Source organism: Stegostoma tigrinum, chromosome 24 (genome assembly GCF_030684315.1).
Source record: "Stegostoma tigrinum isolate sSteTig4 chromosome 24, sSteTig4.hap1, whole genome shotgun sequence".
In the NCBI taxonomy this organism is placed as follows: Eukaryota; Metazoa; Chordata; class Chondrichthyes; order Orectolobiformes; family Stegostomatidae; genus Stegostoma; species Stegostoma tigrinum.
In genome coordinates this window covers 21308696-21328130 of record NC_081377.1, presented here as the reverse complement: position 1 = coordinate 21328130, position 19435 = coordinate 21308696, and the positions used below count along the sequence as shown (strand labels likewise).

The following is a 19435-nucleotide window of genomic DNA, read 5'->3' as shown; positions in this document are numbered from 1 at the left end:
TGAAAGGTAACGTATCAGTACAGTCCTTTTTTTTTGTAGATCCTCATGCATACAATAATGTCAGGATATAGAAGCTATATTTGGTTATGGAATGAAATGAAAGTATGTTCCTGCATTATCAGCACAAAATATAATGTTGAAAAAGCCTATTGGGAGCTATATGAAGTGCAATAAATCCAAAAATAAACGTTATTTAAACCCTTAATTACATCTGCAACAGCAGAAGATGACTACCAGGTATTTGTGCAGCTGCTGCAGCTTTAGCAAGAGGGAACATCTGGTGTACCAGAATAATAACTGACTATGACCTTTGATTATATTTTCAAACCTTTAAAAGTTAAATCTATTTATGAATTCAATCGATTGTTGTAGTGACTTTTATCACAATATTTTCACCTTCTTTCCTTGCTTTTCTGATGGTATTGGCTCCTTTTTGAAGTTCAATTTTGCAATTGTTGAAGTGCTTTGTGATCTTAGAAGGGGAGTACTGACAGGCACCCCCCTAACACGGTAGCGTCACAACCAAGACCAAAGCTGTCTTACTGCCCAGTCTTCAACATTCATCTATCTATGAATTTCTAGTAGAAATTGTTGGCTAATATTGAAGTGAGACAGCTTAGTTGATTTTTTTTCTCATATGCTCAAGGATGAGGAAGACCATTTGACCCATCCAAGTTAATCCATCTACTGCTTGCCAACATTCCAATATTGCTGCATTGTCTTGTTTCTAAAATGATTCCAGGATTTTCTCTTTATCTCTCTACCCAAACGTCAATGCCAATGGTTGATGACGCAGCATAGAAAACCTTGTGCTCCCATTTCATAAATTGTTCTATTAATGTTTGGCCTAATCTTCTTGACCCTACTCTGACATTTTAGCTTAAAGTAATGTGTTAGGTGGACTTTTTTCACATCCATTCCTGTCATAATTCTGCAATAATAATTGGTGATGCTAAGAGTCAGCTTTACACGCTTTTCTGTATGCTGCATGATCTCCAGCTCTTAAACATAGAAAGCGTGAGCAGGATTAGACCATTCAACCCGTCAATCTCGCTCTGCCATTTATTGTTATCATATCCAATTCTCAATCTCAAAACCGTACTTGTATATTCCCTAAACCCCTTGGTAACGTTAGCTTCTAAAAATATATTTGTTTCTTCAATATATTCAGTGACTTTATCTCCACAGCTTGAGCTTCACAGCACTGAAAAAGGTCCTTCAGCCCATCGAGTCTGTGCTCGTCATAAACAACCACCTAACTCACTCTAATTCCATTTTCCAACTTCTGTTCCAATGTTTTGTTATCGCAAATATACATCTAAATGTTACTTCAATGTTATGAAGGTTTCTGCCTCTACCACTTACAGTTCCATATTCCCACCACTTATGACAGAATCTTTCATCATTTTTGCTCTTCCATTTATACCCCCTGCCCCCGTCCTGCACAGCGAAGCCAATCCTGGTGCCTGGGCCTGGTTCTTGCTGCTTTCTCCTGTCTACCCCAGCAGTATCAGAAATGAAAAATCTTTTAGAGAGATGACTTCAGGGGATTCCTGCATTAGATGCTGGTGGTTTTATTCTGGCAATCACCTATTCCCTTTCTGCTTGTGCACTTTACCTGAGGTGTGACCACCTTGCTGTACATGCTAATCACCAAGATCTCTGCATTGCAGAAATTTCACAGACACCAGCTCCTGCTCCAGATACGAAACACAGATTTCCAATAGTAGCTGCTGAAGGAACTTCCTGTATGCATGGTCACCCTGGACTCAGTGTCCCTGACTTTCCATGTCGCACAGGAGGAGCATTCCACCTGACCAAGCAACCTTGTCATGGCTTAAGCTTAAAATACTCCCTTTCCATTTCCTCCTTTGATTTAAGGAATGTTCAATATATGCTTTACTATGTCCTTGAAACAATCTTAATCTAAATAGGACCAATTTTTACTTAAAGTACTGGGCTGCGGTAATACTTGCCTGGTATTATTACCGAGGTTGCCACTAAGCTCCCAATCCCACGTGATGATGTTATGTTTTCCCTTCATCATCACTCAAATTTTTTCTAAGCTAACCCCTTTTGTTCAACTTCTGGTCTCCTTGAGGTGGGTACCTAGTGATGTTACACTTCTTTTAAATTTCCCAAATGTGAAGATTTCTGGTGCTGTTTTAAGCCTCCTCTTTCTTGAAGTGATTGTGAACTTTTCCAATGCTTTCTCTTGCTGTTTAAAGCAACCCCACTCTGGTGCGATCTCACGTGATGATCTCTTGTTACTCTGGCACTGAACTAGTCGCATTAGTCCAGGTATGCCTGACCAGTCTGTAGAGCTAAAAGAAGGCATGATCAACTTTTAGTTTTGGCTGCGGAGCTCAACGTTCAACTGTTTTATGTTGATTGCATCCTTTCATAGGTACTAGTATCTATGTTAGGTGAATTAATGCAGACCTACTTGCTAGATGAACTCACTGATGCATCAAATAAAATTCAAGATCAGAATCACCTTAAATTGTAACTAACAATTGGGTGCTTTCAACTTGACATTTTGTTTCATGTTGTTGAAGTTAGAAAATTAACGTAAGATAGCATAAGAGCCAGTAGGAAATTTGATTTTGGACAGTTTACAAATTACACATTTTCTGAAATCAAGAAATGATAATCTTGAACATTTTTTAACATTGTTGTGGAAAGAAAAATTCTCTTGCTGGTTGCTTTGAATGAAACTCAAAGAATCCAAGCCTCAGATGCAAGTATTAAATAAATGCTTTACTTTATGAATCAGATGCACTGCTTGTTGTGTAAGATATTGCAACAAGTAAACATGTATCATAATGTGCGGAGCAAACTTGCAGTTTAGCTGGCTGCCTTACAATTCATGCCGTAGAGTGGAAATACTTAGGGATTGATTAATTTATATGATGCTATTCCAAATCAAAAGATTAGTTTATGAACTCTACACAGCATAGAACGGCAACATGAAAGGATATCAAGTTTTTTGTGCAATGTCAAACTCTCCTGACACTAAACATTGTTTTATAAGTAAAACAGTGTATGTGTCTTTGTACTGTCTGGCTGTGAGTTTGCTCGCTGAGCTGGAAGGTTAATTTTCAGACGTTGCGTCACCTTTTTTTATTTGAAAAAAATATTCTTTATTCGTAAGATGTACAAAAAATAAAACATATTTACACACCTACCCAGTCATGCAAGCCGCTCCGGGTTACCCAGGGGGTACATACACCAACTAAAGGAAAAAAACACAGAAGGAAAAAAAAACAAAGCAAAGAAAATACCCCGGCAGTCGTCACCCCGCACAGTCCCAGTTGGCTCCCTGACCAGTTGGGGAAGGCGCCAACTGGGCCCAGTTACCAGATAGGGCCCTTGTTTCTATTCTGGACGAGGGGTTTCATACGGTGGTCTTTCCCCACCGCGCCTTGGTGGCGGCTGCCCCAAGCTTTAGCGTGTCCCTCAGCACGTAGTCCTGGACCTTGGAGTGCGCCAGTCTGCAACATTCGGTCGGGCTCAGTTCTTTCAGCTGGCAGACCAGCAAGTTGCGGGCAGACCAAAGAGCGTCTCTCACCGCATTGATGGTCCTCCAGGCACAGTTGATGTTGGTCTCGGTGTGCGTCCCCGGAAACAGCCCGTAGAGCACGGAGTCCCGCGTCACGGAGCTGCTCGGGACGAACCTCGACAAATACCACTGCATCCCCCTCCGGACCTCCTGCGCTTAGGCACACTCCAGAAGGAGGTGATCGACAGTCTCGTCCCCCCCGCAGCCACCTTGAGGGCAGCGTGCGGTGGTGCAGAGATTCCGGGCGTGCATAAAGGTTCTCACTGGCAGAGCCCCTCTCACCGCCAGCCAAGCAATGTCCTTGTGCTTGTTTGAAAGTTCTGGCGATGAGGCGTTCTGCCAAATGACTTTGGCAGTCTGCGTGGGGAACCACACGACGGGCTCCACCCTCTCCTTTTCCCGAAGGGTCCCAAGGATACTACGTGCTGACCACTGCCTGACGGCCTTGTGGTCAAAGGTGTGTCCTTTCAAAAATTTCTCCACGAAGCACAGGTGGAATGGAACGGTCCAACTACTCGGAGCGTTCCGCGGTAACGAGGCCAGGCCCATCCTTCGCAACACCGGGGACAGGTAGAACCTCAGTAAGTAGTGACACTTGGTGTTTGCGTACTGAGGATCGACGCACTGCTTGATGCAGCCGCACACAAAGGTAGCCGTCAGGGCGAGGGTAGCGTTCGGTACGCCCTTTCCCCCATTTCCCAGGTCTTTGTACATGGTATCTCTGCGGACCCGGTCCATCCTCGACCCCCAAATGAAGTGGAAGATGGCCCGGGTGACCGCAGTGGTGCAGGTCCAGGGAATAGGCCAGGCCTGTGCCACATAACAACAGTACCGGAAGCCCCTCGCACCTGACAACCAGGTTCTTACCCGCGATGGAGAGGGTCCGGAGCATCCACCTGCCCAGCTTCTGCTTCAATTTGGTGATACGCTCCTCCCAAGTCTTAGTGCATGCCCCAGCTCCACCAAACCAAACACCCAGCACCTTCAGGTAGTCTGTCCTGACGGTGAAGGGGATGAAGGAGCGGTCGTCCCAGTTCCCGAAGAACATGACCTCGCTCTTACCCCTATTGACTTTGGCACCCGAGGCCAGTTCAAACTGGCCGCAGATGTCCAATAGTCTACTCACCGACCGACGATCGGTGCAGAAGACGGCGACATCGTCCATGTACAGGGAGGTCTTGACTGAAGGCCTCCGCTGCCTGGGATAGTCACGCCCTTCAGGCTCACGTCCTTGCTGATGGAGGCGGCGAAGGGCTCCACACAGCACACGAACAAGGCAGGAGAGAGCGGGCAGCCCTGCCTGACTCCAGATCTAACAGGAAATCTGTCTGATTCCCACCCGTTGATCGAGACTGCGCTAACGATGTTGGCGTAGAGCAGCCGGATCCAATTGCGGATGCCCTCCCCGAACCCCAATTTGGAGAGGACGTCCCTCACGTAAGCATGAGAGATCCTGTCGAAGGCCTTCTCCTGGTCCAGGCTGACGAAGCAGGTGTCCACCCTCCTGTCCTGCACGTAGGCGATCGTATCCCTGATGAGTGCGAGGCTCTCAGCGATCTTCCTGCCCGACACAGCACAGGTTTGGTCAGGGTGAATCACCGACTCCAGGACAGACCTGACCCCGTTGGCTACGACCTTGGCCAGGATTTTGTAGTCCACGTTCAATAGTGAAATGGGACGCCAATTCTTAATTTCTTCCCTCACCCCCTTCCTCTTGTAAATGAGGGTGATGATGCCCTTCCTCATGGACTTGCACATTTCCCCTGCCCGAAGCGCACTATCGTACACCTCCAGCAGGTCCTGGCTGACCAGGTCCCACAGAGCGGAATACAGCTGGACCGGTAAGCCGTCACTTCCGGGAGTCCTATTCCTCTCCAAGGACTTGAGGGCTCTGGTCAGCTCGTCCAGGGATATCGGCTGGTCCAGCCACTCCCTCGTGCCGTCGTCTAAGACCTCCGTGATAGACGACAGGAACGACTCGGAGGCCGTGCTGTCCGTGGGCGTCGTGTCGTACAGTCCGGCATAGAAGGATGCTGATCCTCAAAATGTCGAGCCAAGACGACGTCACCGAGCCATCGTCCTCCTTCAGCCGGCTTAGCACGGAGCTCTCTTTGTGCACCTTCTTGAAAGAAGAAACGCGAGCACGTCTCGTCCTGCTCCACGGAGCGGACCCTGGACTGGAAGATTATCCTGGAGGCCTCCGCGGCGAAGAGCGAGGCTTGCTGGCCCCTCACCTCGCGGAGGTCCTTCGTGACATCGACCCCCCATCAACTGCAGAAGGAGCAGGTTCTGCACCCTTTTCTGGACTCGCAACAGCTTTCCCCGCCTCTCTCTCGCCTTCCGAACACCCTTGAGGACAAAGAACTTCTTGATGTTCTCCTTCACCATCTCCCACCAGTCGCCCGGAGACTCAAAGAGGGGTTTCACGGTTCTCCAACCGGCGTACTCCCTCTTAAGCTCCTCGACGTTCTCTGGGGTCAACAGAGTCGTGTTGAGCTTCCACGTCCCTTTGCCGGCCGGCTGGTCGCCCTGTAAGTGACAGTCGGCCAGCAGGAGGCAGTGGTCAGAGAAGAACACTGGCTCGACGCCGGTGGACCTGACCGAGAACGCCCGTGACACAAACAGCAAGTCTATCCTTGAGCGGATAGACCCGTCTGGCCGCAACCAGGTGTACCTCCGTCTGCAGGGTGCTGAAGACGTCGAACAGCTTGGCGTCCTTCACCGTGCCCATCAGGAATCTGGACGTGACGTCCAGTTGACTCCACCCACCCACTGTCCCCATACCGGATCTTCCATCTGCATCGATGATGCAGTTGAAGTCTCCGCCTAGGATGACCGGCCTGGACGTAGCCAGCAGGGGTGGAAACCGCTGCAGGACGGCCAACCGCTCATTCCGTACCGCTGGGGCGTACACGTCGATCAGCCTCAGGGGAGCGTTCCTGTAGGTGACGTCAGCCACTAGGAGGTGCCCCCCCACCACCTCCTGAACTTGAGAGATGAAGTCGCGCCCCCGCAGCAGAATAGCCAGGCCCGAGGAGCGACAGTCGTTACCCCCGACCAGATCGAAGGCCCACAGATCCAGGCGCCGGACCATTTCCCGTACCTGCCGAGGTGCGGTATCCCGCACTCCGGCAGAAACGGGAGGTCCGCCTTGATGGTGGTCAGGTAGGCCAACGTGGATACACATCTTGCGGTGGACTTGACGCTGCGCACATTAATGCTCGCAACTCGTACCCCCATTGTGGGCAGTGACCGCAGTACCCTCCCCGAGTCCAAGGTCCAGCCCCTCCATCTGTCCCTTCATGCCCATTGCCCGGGCTAACTGCTGGATGTTCTCCGGGCTCAGGAAACCGTCTGTGCTGCCTTCCGGGTGGCATCCCCCCGTCAGGGGTGCGGAGGCAGGAGGGTCTGGCTCTGGGTCAGGCTGGGGACGCGCTGTTTCCTCCTTCCTGCCTGGAAGTTCTGGGGGGCCCTCCAGTGCCCTAGCGGCACTTGACTGGGTGTTGGAGGGAGCCTCAGGACGCCTCCCATCACCTGGAAGCAGGGTGCTGCTTTCCTTCTCCCTCGAGATCTTTAACTCCTGCTTCGGGCGGGCCCTCTCTGACTCCCCCTCGTCAGAGTAGCTCTTCTAGCCCCCCTGTAGCTGCCTCTTCCCGCCTGATGGTTGCGGGTCCTGGGCCCGTCGACGCACCTTCCTCCTCGCTTTCCGGACTGTCGTCCACTCCCCTGGGTTGCCTGTCGCCGCCTCCATCGACTCCAGGTTGTCAGGGGGGGGGAGCGGAGCCTGCAAGGGCGCTTTGCTGGCCTTGGGCCCATCCTGCGGGGCTGGGCCCTCCTGCACGACCTGGCCCTCCTGCACATTAGTGGGGTCCTTGCAGGGCCCTGGTGCCTTCCTCTCCTCCGGGGGGCGGGGGGGGCTGGCCCCGCATTGCCCCTGCCGGCAACCTGGGCGTAGGTGTTCCCCCGCTGCTTGCATGTCCTACAGAGGTGGCCCGCTTCCCTGCAAAGGTTGCAGCTTTTCTCTTGTGGGCAGTCCTTGCAAGGTGTCCCTCCTCCCTGCAGATGGTGGCTTTGCAGTCGGCCGCCACGTGACCTGACCTACCACAGGCATGGCAGACTTTAAGTTGCCCTGCATAGGTCAGGTAGCCCTTGCCCCCGCCGATCGCGAAGCTGGACGGTGGGTGTACGACATTCCCGTCCGCGCCCATCCTCAGCGTCACCTTGACCTGCCTCTTACTCGTCCAGATGCCAAAGGGGTCCATGATGTCAGTTAGGTCCCCTTCCACCTTCACATACCTTCTAAGGAAGGTCAGGACATCAACTGCTGGCACATGCGGGTTGTACATGTGTACAGTCACCATACGGCTCCTCTGCGCTGGCATCACAAACAGCAGGACAGCGGTCAATACAGCGAGGGGGCCCTCACCTCCTTGAAAACCTCCAGGAAGCGCTCGCAAAGCTTGGCACTCCTGAAGGTCACATCGTAAAAACCTCCTCCGGGGAAATCCTGCAGGCAGTAAATGTCCGCAGCAGCGAACCCGCAACAGTCTAACAGGACCCTCTTCACGAAGAAGGTGCGGTCCACAGGTGCACCTTCATCCACCTTTTTTACGGAAACACGGATGGTGTTCCGGACCCCCTGACCTGGGGCACAAGCACTTGCCGCAGCCATCGTTGCAGGTTGGCTGCTCCCCTGAACCAGCGTTAAGCCGAAGCCAGCATTAAGATCCACTGGTCGCAAGGGTGCACAGCCAACCCGACGTCCTCCTTTCACCTCCGAGACAGCGCTCTCCTCCTCTCGGTCCACAAGAGAGTGGGTCTTTATTTTGTTCCAGATGTAAGGTGGTTCACTGAGCTTGACGGTTTGTTCCCAGATGTTTCGTCACCATTCTAGGTAACATTAACAGTGAGCCTCTGACGAAGCGCTGGTGTTATGTCCCGCTTTTTATATACCTGGTTAGGTTTCCTTGGGTTGGTGATGTCATTTCCTGTGTTGGTGATGTCATTTCCTGTTTTTCTCAGAGGCTGGTAGATTGGCTCCACATCAGTGTGTTTGTTGATGGAGTTCCGGTTGGAATGCCATGCTTCTAGGAATTCTCGTGCGTGTCTCTGTTTGGCTTGTCCTCGGATGAATGTGTTGTCCCAATCAAAGGATACGAGTAAAGTGGGTCATGTCGTTTTGTGGCTAGTTGATGTTCACTCGTATCCTTACATACAGATGAGGAAGGACACCACTTTGATTGGGACAACACATCCATCCTAGGACAAGCCAAACAGAGACACGCACGAGAATTCCTAGAAGCATGGCATTCCAACCGTAACTCCATCAAACACAATGATTTGGAGCCAATCTACCATCCCCTGAGAAAAAGAACAGGAAATGACATCACCAACCCAAGGAAACCTAACCAGATAAATAGAAAGCGGGACATAACACCAGCGCTTCGTTGGAGGCTCACTGATGATGTTACCTAGAATGGTGATGAAACGTCTGAAAACTAACCTTCCAGCTCAGCGAGCAAACTCACAGCCAGAACCTCAACCTGAGTTACAAATCTTCTCAAAACTCGCTAGTCTTTGTACTTAATTAATGATTTGGTAAATTAATTCTCTTTTAGAGAAATCTTGGAGGCTAGCCAATGATTGTTTTTGAGTTTAGAAGAATAATTTTTTTTGTATTATCAGATAAAAGTACACCACAATATAGATCAATTCTTGTCTTTGTTTCTGCACTCATTGAAATTGACAACTATAGGGATTCAGATTTTCTCTGCAAAACAAAAATGATCCCAACAAGCATAGTTGACAGTGGTGTTCTATTTTTGCTGGAAATTAAACGTGGAACTCTCATTCCCATCTATCTATGAACACAAGAAGATAGCCCTTCTATTTCCAGGTCATAGCTGTTGTAATTTCTAATTTCAACAGCAGGTGGTACAGTTGTCGAGAACAGCCTGCTGTCTAGTTTCTTGTGGGTAGAAGCCTCAATATTACAGTTTTGTCTACCAGTGGTTTGGATGATATTCAGTACTTATCACCCTTGGATCGTTATTGTGATTCAGTGTAACAGAATTTTTGATTGCTGTGCCAGGTTTACAGCAAACCTTTCTGATCAACAAATGTGATTGCATTTGAGAGAAACTTTATTTAGATAAGCGTTTAATTCAACTTCCAGTCGGCACAGATTTAGACACACCTTGTTCCAATTTTAATCTGTAGACATAATGTGGCCTGTAAGGTGCTAAGTAAATGAGATAATCCAATTCCTGTCCATAATGAACTGAATCCCAACTCAGCACGAGTGAAGTGCTATCCTTCAGCACAGCTGCAAATCCTGAAAGTGGAAAATTCTGTCCCGAATGGGCACATTCATCTAAACCTCTCTGCATTATAGATACCCTGATGCATGATATAATTTTCCTTTTAATTGTCAATTTGTGTCATAATTCAATCTGAAATAATGACGAGATGGGAGTGTTGTGTTTAAAACATTTGATAATTTAAGTTTTTCCCTGAGAAATGTATTGAGAAGGAACCAGAAATAGCTTATCTTTATGAACACATTGTGCTTCAGAATATCTGATACATTTAGGTCCTGCACATTGTACAATGCTTTCTTACTGTACACATTAGCTTTCACAGTAGTACCTTTTGTGAGTCACCAGTTAGCTTGCTAACTGAACTTGTTGCCTGGTAACAACAACTGCCAGCTGACTCAGACTAATATAAAGTGATGTCACTCTTTCCATCAGTGGAACTGTGACTTGATTTAAAGAAAACCATTTTATAGAAGTTCTCTGACAAAGAGAAATTTTGTTTGCTGCCAGTTTGCATTTTCTTATCAAGACATTAAAACAAATAGACTACAAATCCTATTATTACATAAATATTAATGACCCAATGCACAGAGTACAAGAGGCAAGAAAATTAAGCTTTCTGTACAAGCCCAAGAGAGTTAACATTTTAAGTCCAATATAACTGTTCAGGTCTGGTCTGAGATGGGGAGAACTTTTTCATTCAAGAGTAGTGAACATGTTGAATTGTTGACCAAATCACTGGATATAATTAAGAAAGAACTAGATTTCTAAAAGCTAGAAGTGTCAGATGGTATTGGGATTGAGCGGGAATATGGTATTGTGTTGAGGATCAGCCATGGTCATGTTAAAAGCACAGCAGGATTGATAAGCCATTTGGCCTTTCCCTCCACTTTTCAGTGTTTTACCTGACCAAATAATTCAAGAAGTGAAGACTTTAGAAGCTTTTGAGATGTAACTCTAATCAACATAAGAAATAGGAGCAAGGATAGGTTATTTGGCCTCTCAAGATCAGTTCCTTCCCCTAGGCTTTTACAATACCTTTTTCCAGCTTAGTTTCTTTATGCCAAAGATTGCCTGCTTTGTTTTGACCAATAATCTTCAACTGCGATATCAGAAAATTTGAGGCTTCTCCACGCATAAGTGTCAGCCTTGTGCATTCTTACCTTTCTCGTATTCTGGTGATTTCTTATAGCTGGATGATAGCAAATTCCTTTTTGAAGCTGCTTTACAGCCACTTAAGTGTGCCAAAATTGATATGTCACCCTTCACATCACAGTGAGGACTTCCCAGCAGGGAGAATATAAACAACCTTGGAATTTTGGCCACAGCCTTAGTACTGAGCTAAACTTGAAAACAAGTAACTCTCCCTGGCAGAGACCACCTTAAGTTCTGCTTTATCTCTCATGATAAATATGTAAGAAATGGTATCCACTACATTGAGTTAAATGCAAAGTACCATTTAAAATAAATTACCTTCTTTCATTCTGACACCATTTGTGATGTTATAAAACTTGATTAAGTTATGTAACTAAAGTACACGCTAATTACCAATTCTGGAAGGACCCCTGAAAAACCACAAAAATGAACAATGGTAATACCATGATCTCAGCTCTTCTGGATTGAAAAGACAGCACAAAGAAAATTTCCTATTGTCTGAATACTGGAACGGTAAAGTCATTATTTCAGTTGGTACTGTAAATTCCTTCCTCTAATAATAGCCCCCTTGAGTCACTAATTCAAACTGTATTAAGTCACATGTAAATCATAGCACGAATGATAGCACTGCAGGGAGGCCCGCAGAGACTGTTGATGTTGCCAGATCCAAAGTTTTCAGAGCAAGTTAGGATAAGGCATCCTACAGGAGGTGGTCAGGCAAACAGGAACAAAGTGAGTTCCATCTTTTGGGGGTGGCCCCAATTGTACACTGGACACAGTTCTGAATGATGCACCCTCTGCTTTCTTTGCCTTATTTTTAAAAGAAACTGTCAATTCACTGTTGCCCTCTGACCTTTGCCTAGCATTTTATGGCCGTGGACGTGAGTTGAGTGTCTTGTGTGGGCAATAATTGGCCACTTAAGGGCCTCAGAAGACCTGAAGTGTCTCAATGCAAACCACTACTGTCAACAAAAGACTGCTTACACTTTTTCCCCTTCAACATACTGCTTTCCTGCCTCCCAGGCTTGGCAATCTATTAAATGTAACCTATTAATATCCTGCCTGTGCTGAGTTTCATTTAGCTATGATTCCTGTCCTTTCTGATTTACACTTGCTTCCCTAGTGTGTTGCCTGGTCTTGTCTCCAACCGGTTTGTATTCCTCTAGCTTTGTCTTCTGCACTCCTCAATCCTTCAACTTTAGTCTTCTATGTATTTTTTCCCTAACTATTGCTTCTCTAACACACACACTGAACCATCAAAAGCTATATAAAAAAAATCTTTTGGTCATCATGACTAACTTCCACCATTGTTTGGTGTATTCCTTTATTTAACTTCTAAAGTACCTTGAGATATGTTTTCTTGTTAATTGCAGTTGCCCTGAACTACTTCAGGGCCATTCATAAGGATGTTGTCTTCCTCAGCCAGGACTATATCTGATGTTGCCCTGCACTGACCTTGCCTTTAATTTACAAGGGCAACTCAGCTGCATGTCCTTTAGCTGTTCATTTTACCAAATCCTATGTAACATTTGGGTATTGTTACTGGCAAAGGTTGGAATAAGCAGTGAAGTGTTCAAAAGCCATGAATGGTTGAAAATTGCAGCCAAAGCAGGTAAATCATAAACCATCAACCAGGCTTAGCTCATTTTATGGATACATGGCTCGTGAATGACTTCATACCAGTTGTCCAGCTATTATTGGAAGGTGTAGACAAGAAGGAAAGTCACAACCAAACTGGACTTGCACAAGAAAGCATTCTCAAATCTTGCAGCTAGAGTTAGAAGGTTGAGAATAAAACAAAACACAAGTGGATTTTGCCACTTTTTAAGATTAGAGTCACTAACAGCATTTGAAACTAATGTAAATTTCAAATGAACTTAGAACCACCTTCTTATGTACGACATTGTACAGGGTTTAGGGAAGGGTAAAGCGTGTAACTGACTGCATTTTCTCCACAATCTTGCAGTCAGAATTAAGGACAACTATTAAATCTGTGTTATAGATTGAGGAATTGTATGGCACCTTGTTATCCAGTAAAACTAGATTCTGATTACTTAGGCATATTCATAATTTTGACATTACAGTTGTTTATGTAAGATCATTAGTTTGCCTGAAAGTTCTGTTTTTCTCATTCCAGGTGGTTGGCAGCATGGATGCTCATCCAAGCCGTTACTGTGCCACAGTTCGTGTGCAGCGACCTCGTCAGGAAATAATTGAAGACCTTTCCTACATGGTTAGAGAACTACTGATCCAATTTTACAAATCTACCCGCTTCAAGCCAACAAGGATCATCTTCTATAGGGATGGCGTTCCTGAAGGACAGTTGCCACAGGTATCTTGAAGTTGCAGTCCTTTACTAAAATGAACACCTGAAATGGCTAAAGTAATGCTAGTCTGTTAAAGTTCAGATGTACAGGGTTACTTTGTTGAAATTTAATATGAGCAAAAGTGAAAATTGGTTTAGTTTTTCTATCAATTGTTCTCCCTTGGAATCCTGCTTTGCATCTTCTCTTTTGAGTGGAGTGCAGGGTTGGGATAGATGTGATCTGAAAATTGCCAGTAAACTAGATCATGTGTGGTCACTTGGACATTGCAGACTGTACCGAATACAACTGCATAATGCTGCTCCCTGCACTTTTGTTATCCACATTGCAAAAAAATGTTTCTATTGTATCAATTTTCTTCTCTATTCTCACAAAAATGTATTAAACACTATTTTAAATTATAAACAATTTGAAACCTGTTTCAGATACTACACTACGAGCTCTTGGCTATTCGTGATGCTTGTATCAAACTGGAAAAAGATTATCAACCTGGAATTACCTATATAGTTGTCCAAAAACGGCATCACACACGGCTCTTCTGTGCTGATAAGAGCGAGAGGGTAGGAAATTATTTGTGTAGCTATTGATAAATCTATAGTTGGTGTTTCACACTTCTTTCCTCTCTTCGATTTTATGAACCCTCCTCTTTTTGAAGGTATTGGTTGTTGCTCAATACATCAGTTCAATGTAGTTGACTTTCAGTGCCTCAAAGTTTCACACATAAGCTCGGACAATGAGTGTCAGCAAGTTACTTGGTTGCGAAGGCTAAGGGCAAGAATGATCTTATCCACGTACATAGGTTTCTGGATAGTTTTCAGAATTATTAGTTCAGGTGAAGCTTTCCCCTTTACTGTGCTAAGTAACAATGACATTCCTTGCTCCTACTGCTACCCTGAAGAAGATCAACTAAATTCATGATAGCTACAGTCCTCTTTGTTTGCCTATATAGAGCTGCCTTCTGAAGGGAGATTTAAAAAAAAAACTTGATCCTTGACCAACCAAATTAAAAGAATATACTCTGACTTACTGGGGAATTTCTATACTGGTGTAAGTAACTTCTGGGAAATGCACAGATTTTATTTGAAGAGAAATTTGCATTGTGGTGACCACTAAATTCAATTCTGCTAAATGACCAAATCAGGGTAAACTTCAGTATAAAATTACGACTGCAAAGTATGTACTAATTTGATAATAAAATGTGAGGCTGGATGAACACAGCAGGCCAAGCAGCATCTCAGGAGCACAAAAGCTGACGTTTCGGACTTAGACCCTTCATCAGAGAGGTGGATGGGGTGAGGGTTCTGGAATAAATAGGGAGAGAGGGGGAGGCGGACCGAAGATGGAGAGAAAAGAAGATAGGTGGAGAGAGTATAGGTGGGGAGGTAGGGAGGGGATAGGTCAGTCCAGGGAAGACGGACAGGTCAAGGAGGTGGGATGAGGTTAGTAGGTAGGAGATGGGGGTGCGGCTTGGGGTGGGAGGAAGAGATGGGTGAGAGGAAGAACAGGTTAGGGAGGCAGAGACAGGTTGGACTGGTTTTGGGATGCAGTGGGTGGAGGAGACGAACTGGGCTGGTTTAGGGATGCGGTGGGGGAAGGGGAGATTTTGAAGCTGGTGAAGTCCACATTGATACCATTGGGCTGCAGGGTTCCCAAGCAGAATATGAGTTGCTATTCCTGCAACCTTCGGGTGGCATCATTGTGGCACTGCAGGAGGCCCATGATGAACATGTCATCTAAAGAATGGGATGGGGAATGGAAAATGGTTTGCGACCGGGAGGTGCAGTTGTTTGTTGCAAACCGAGCGGAGGTGTTCTGCAAAGCGGTCCCCAAGCCTCCGCTTGGTTTCCCCAATGTAGAGGAAGCCACACCGGGTACAGTGGATGCAGTATACCACATTGGCAGATGTGCAGGTGAACCTCTGCTTAATGTGGAATGTCATCTTGGGGCCTGGGATAGGGGTGAGGGAGGAGGTGTGGGGGCAAGTGCAGCATTTCCTGCAGTTGCAGGGGAAGGTGCCGGGTGCGGTGGGGTTGGAGGGCAGTGTGGAGCGAACAAGGGAGTCACAGAGAGAGTGGTCTCTCTGGAAAGCAGATAGGGGTGGGGATGGAAAAATGTCTTGGGTGGTGGGGTCGGATTGTAGATGGCGGAAGTGTCGGAGGATGACGCGTTGTATCCGGAGGTTGGTGGGGTGGTGTGAGAGAATTTAGGGGATCCTCTTTGGGCGGTTGTGGCGGGGGCGGGGTGTGAGGGATGTGTTGCGGGAAATGCGGGAGACGCGGTCAAGGGTGTTCTCGATCACTGTGGGGGGAAAGTTGTGGCCCTTGAAGAACTTGGACATCTGGGATGTGCGGGAGTGGAATATCTTATCGTGGGAGCAGGTGCGGCGGAGGCGGAGGAATTGGGAATAGGGGATGGAATTTTTGCAGGAGGGTGGGTGGGTGGGAGGAGGTGTATTCTAGGTAGCTGTGGGAGTCGGTGGGCTTGAAATGGTCATCAGTTACAAGCTGGTTGCCTGAGATGGAGACTGAGAGATCCAGGAAGGTGAGGGATGTGCTGGAGATGGCCCAGGTGAACTGAAGGTTGGGGTGGAAGGTGTTGGTGAAGTGGATGAACTGTTCGAGCTCTTCTGGGGAGCAAGAGGCGGCGCCGTTACAGTCATCAATGTACCGGAGGAAGAGGTGGGGTTTGGGGCCTGTGTAGCTGCGGAAGAGGGACTGTTCCACGTAACCTGCAAAGGGGCAGGCATAGCTGGGGCCCATGCGGGTGCCCGTGGCCACCCCCTTAGCCTGTAGGAAGTGGGAGGAGTCGAAAGAGAAGTTGTTGAGGGTGAGGACGAGTTCGGCTAGGCGGATGAGGGTGTCGGTGGAGGGGGACTGGTCGGGCCTGCGGGACAGGAAGGAGCGGAGGGCCTTGAGGCCATCTGCATGCGGAATGCAGGTGTATAGGGACTGGACGTCCATGGTGAAAATGAGGTGTTGGGGGCCAGGGAATTGGAAGTCCTGGAGGAGGTGGAGGGCGTGGGTGGCGCCACCCACGCTCCCCACCTCCTCCAGGACTTCCAATTCTCTGGCCCCCAACACCTCATTTTCACCATGGACGTCCAGTCCCTATACACCTGCATTCCGCATGCAGATGGCCTCAAGGCCCTCCGCTCCTTCCTGTCCCGCAGGCCCGACCAGTCCCCCTCCACCGACACCCTCATCCGCCTAGCCGAACTCGTCCTCACCCTCAACAACTTCTCTTTCGACTCCTCCCACTTCCTACAGGCTAAGGGGGTGGCCACGGGCACCCGCATGGGCCCCAGCTATGCCTGCCCCTTTGCAGGTTACGTGGAACAGTCCCTCTTCCGCAGCTACACAGGCCCCAAACCCCACCTCTTCCTCCGGTACATTGATGACTGTAACGGCGCCGCCTCTTGCTCCCCAGAAGAGCTCGAACAGTTCATCCACTTCACCAACACCTTCCACCCCAACCTTCAGTTCACCTGGGCCATCTCCAGCACATCCCTCACCTTCCTGGATCTCTCAGTCTCCATCTCAGGCAACCAGCTTGTAACTGATGACCATTTCAAGCCCACCGACTCCCACAGCTACCTAGAATACACCTCCTCCCACCCACCCACCCTCCTGCAAAAATTCCATCCCCTATTCCCAATTCCTCCGCCTCCGCCGCACCTGCTCCCACGATAAGATATTCCACTCCCGCACATCCCAGATGTCCAAGTTCTTCAAGGACCGCAACTTTCCCCCCACAGTGGTCGAGAACGCCCTTGACCGCGTCTCCCGCAATTCCCGCAACACATCCCTCACACCCCGCCCCCGCCACAACCGCCCAAAGAGGATCCCCCTCGTTCTCACACACCACCCCACCAACCTCCGGATACAACGCGTCCAACTCCGACACTTCCGCCATCTACAATCCGACCCCACCACCCAAGACATTTTTCCATCCCCACCCCTATCTGCTTTCCAGAGAGACCACTCTCTCCGTGACTCCCTTGTTCGCTCCACACTGCCCTCCAACCCCACCGCACCCGGCACCTTCCCCTGCAACCGCAGGAAATGCTACACTTGCCCCCACACCTCCTCCCTCACCCCTATCCCAGGCCCCAAGATGACATTCCAAATTAAGCAGAGGTTCACCTGCACATCTGCCAATGTGGTATACTGCATCCACTGTACCCGGTGTGGCTTCCTCTACCTTGGGGAAACCAAGTGGAGGCTTGGGGACCGCTTTGCAGAACACCTCTGCTCAGTTTGCAACAAACAACTGCACCTCCCGGTCGCAAACTATTTCCACTCCCCCTCCCATTCTTTAGATGACATGTCCATCATGGGCCTCCTGCAGTGCCACAATGATGCCACCCGAAGGTTGCAGGAACAGCAACTCATATTCTGCTTGGGAACCCTGCAGCCTAATGGTATTAATGTGGACTTCACCAGCTTCAAAATCTCCCCTTCCCCCACCACATCCCTAAACCAGCCCAGTTCGTCCCCTCCCCCCACTGCACCACACAACCAGCCCAGCTCTTCCCCTCCACCCACTGCATCCCAAAACCAGTCCAACCTGTCTCTGCCTCCCTAACCTGTTCTTCCTCTCACCCATCCCTTCCTCCCACCCCAAGCCGCACCCCCATCTCCTACCTACTAACCTCATCCCACCTCCTTGACCTGTCCGTCTTCCCTGGACTGACCTATCCCCTCCCTACCTCCCCACCTATACTCTCTCCACCTATTTTTTCTCTCCATCTTCGGTCCGCCTCCCCCTCTCTCCCTATTTATTCCAGAACCCTCACCCCATCCCCCTCTCTGATGAAGGATCTAGGCCCGAAACGTCAGCTTTTGTGCTCCTGAGATGCTGCTTGGCCTGCTGTGTTCATCCAACCTCACATTTTATTATCTTGGATTCTCCAGCATCTGCAGTTCCCATTATCTCTGATATAATAATTTGATGGTTATTTCTGACTCTGTAGTAATCGTTCTGTGTGCTTGAAAAGAAATAATCTTACTGATTTGATTTCATCAACTAACTTGAAATGCAAATCCTGCTATTAAAATTGTGCTGGAACTGAGGTGAGAAATAAATAAACAAACTGGACCCTTATTAATATTGAGGATACTATATTTACAACTGAATATTAATATCCAAGATCCACCTGTTGGATCTGTGTGTTTGATAGTCTCCAGATGCAAGTGTTAATGTAGTATGATATGCTCTCATCTGAGCTTACAGGTGAAACAAAGCTATTTTCATAAGGCACTGAAAGGCCGCTACACCAGTTTAATACATTAAACAAGCATAAACTCAATAAGTAATATCAAATACATAATCTTGTTTTAATGCGTGCAAAAACTTACGATGTGCCTAGAACTACTACACAATGGGTCAATATAAAATCTTTAAACATGACAAAATGTTCATTTGTTATTTCTTCAAAGAACATTTAAAAATGTGCTTTTCTTTTGCCAGATTGGAAAAAGTGGGAACATACCAGCAGGGACAACAGTTGACACCAATATCACCCACCCATTTGAATTTGATTTCTACCTTTGCAGTCATGCTGGGATTCAGGTCTGTTTGGTAACTTGTACTTGTGACCATTACAGAAATGGGGAATCAAGGCTGTTTGCTATACATCAGCTCCGGTAGTACTGTGTTATAATACTGGAGCTGTTTAGCTGATAGTGCATTCTTTCTATTAAGGCAGTTCCCTGTGTATGTCCTCTGGGAACCCGGTACAAATGGATTTTAAGGTCAATTACAGGTTAATTATTGTGGGGAGCTTTTTAGATCGGCAGATTCAAGTCAATTGACAAACTTCAGTTACAAAGAGGAACTAATAAATAGCCTCAGCATGAAATAGATGCCTTTGCTTTTTAGGTGGATGAAAGAAAAGAAGTTAGCAAACAAGGATAGAAATTTCTAGAATATGGGTAATATTGCCTAAATTGTTTGCTGAATCTAAATGCATGTTTTTTGATTCACCCTGGACAATCAGGCCTCAGATTTTTCTGACAAGTGTCCATTCCACACCTAGTTACCTTGATTTATATTTTTTGACTATTTAAAGATGGGGT

At 47.4% G+C, this 19435-nt stretch overlaps 1 protein-coding gene across 2 annotated transcripts in view; it reads left to right on the top strand.

The window, feature by feature from the left end:
* The window catches only part of LOC125464959 (protein argonaute-1), a 118381-nt gene that overhangs the window by 88539 nt on the left and 10407 nt on the right, over nt 1–19435 (top strand). For both annotated transcript variants that reach the window (XM_059654290.1, XM_059654289.1), the window contains exons 15-17: nt 13172–13366; nt 13784–13918; nt 18828–18929. In XM_059654290.1, the coding sequence (XP_059510273.1) occupies nt 13172–13366; nt 13784–13918; nt 18828–18929 (432 nt within the window). The remainder of the gene's footprint in view (nt 1–13171; nt 13367–13783; nt 13919–18827; nt 18930–19435) is intronic.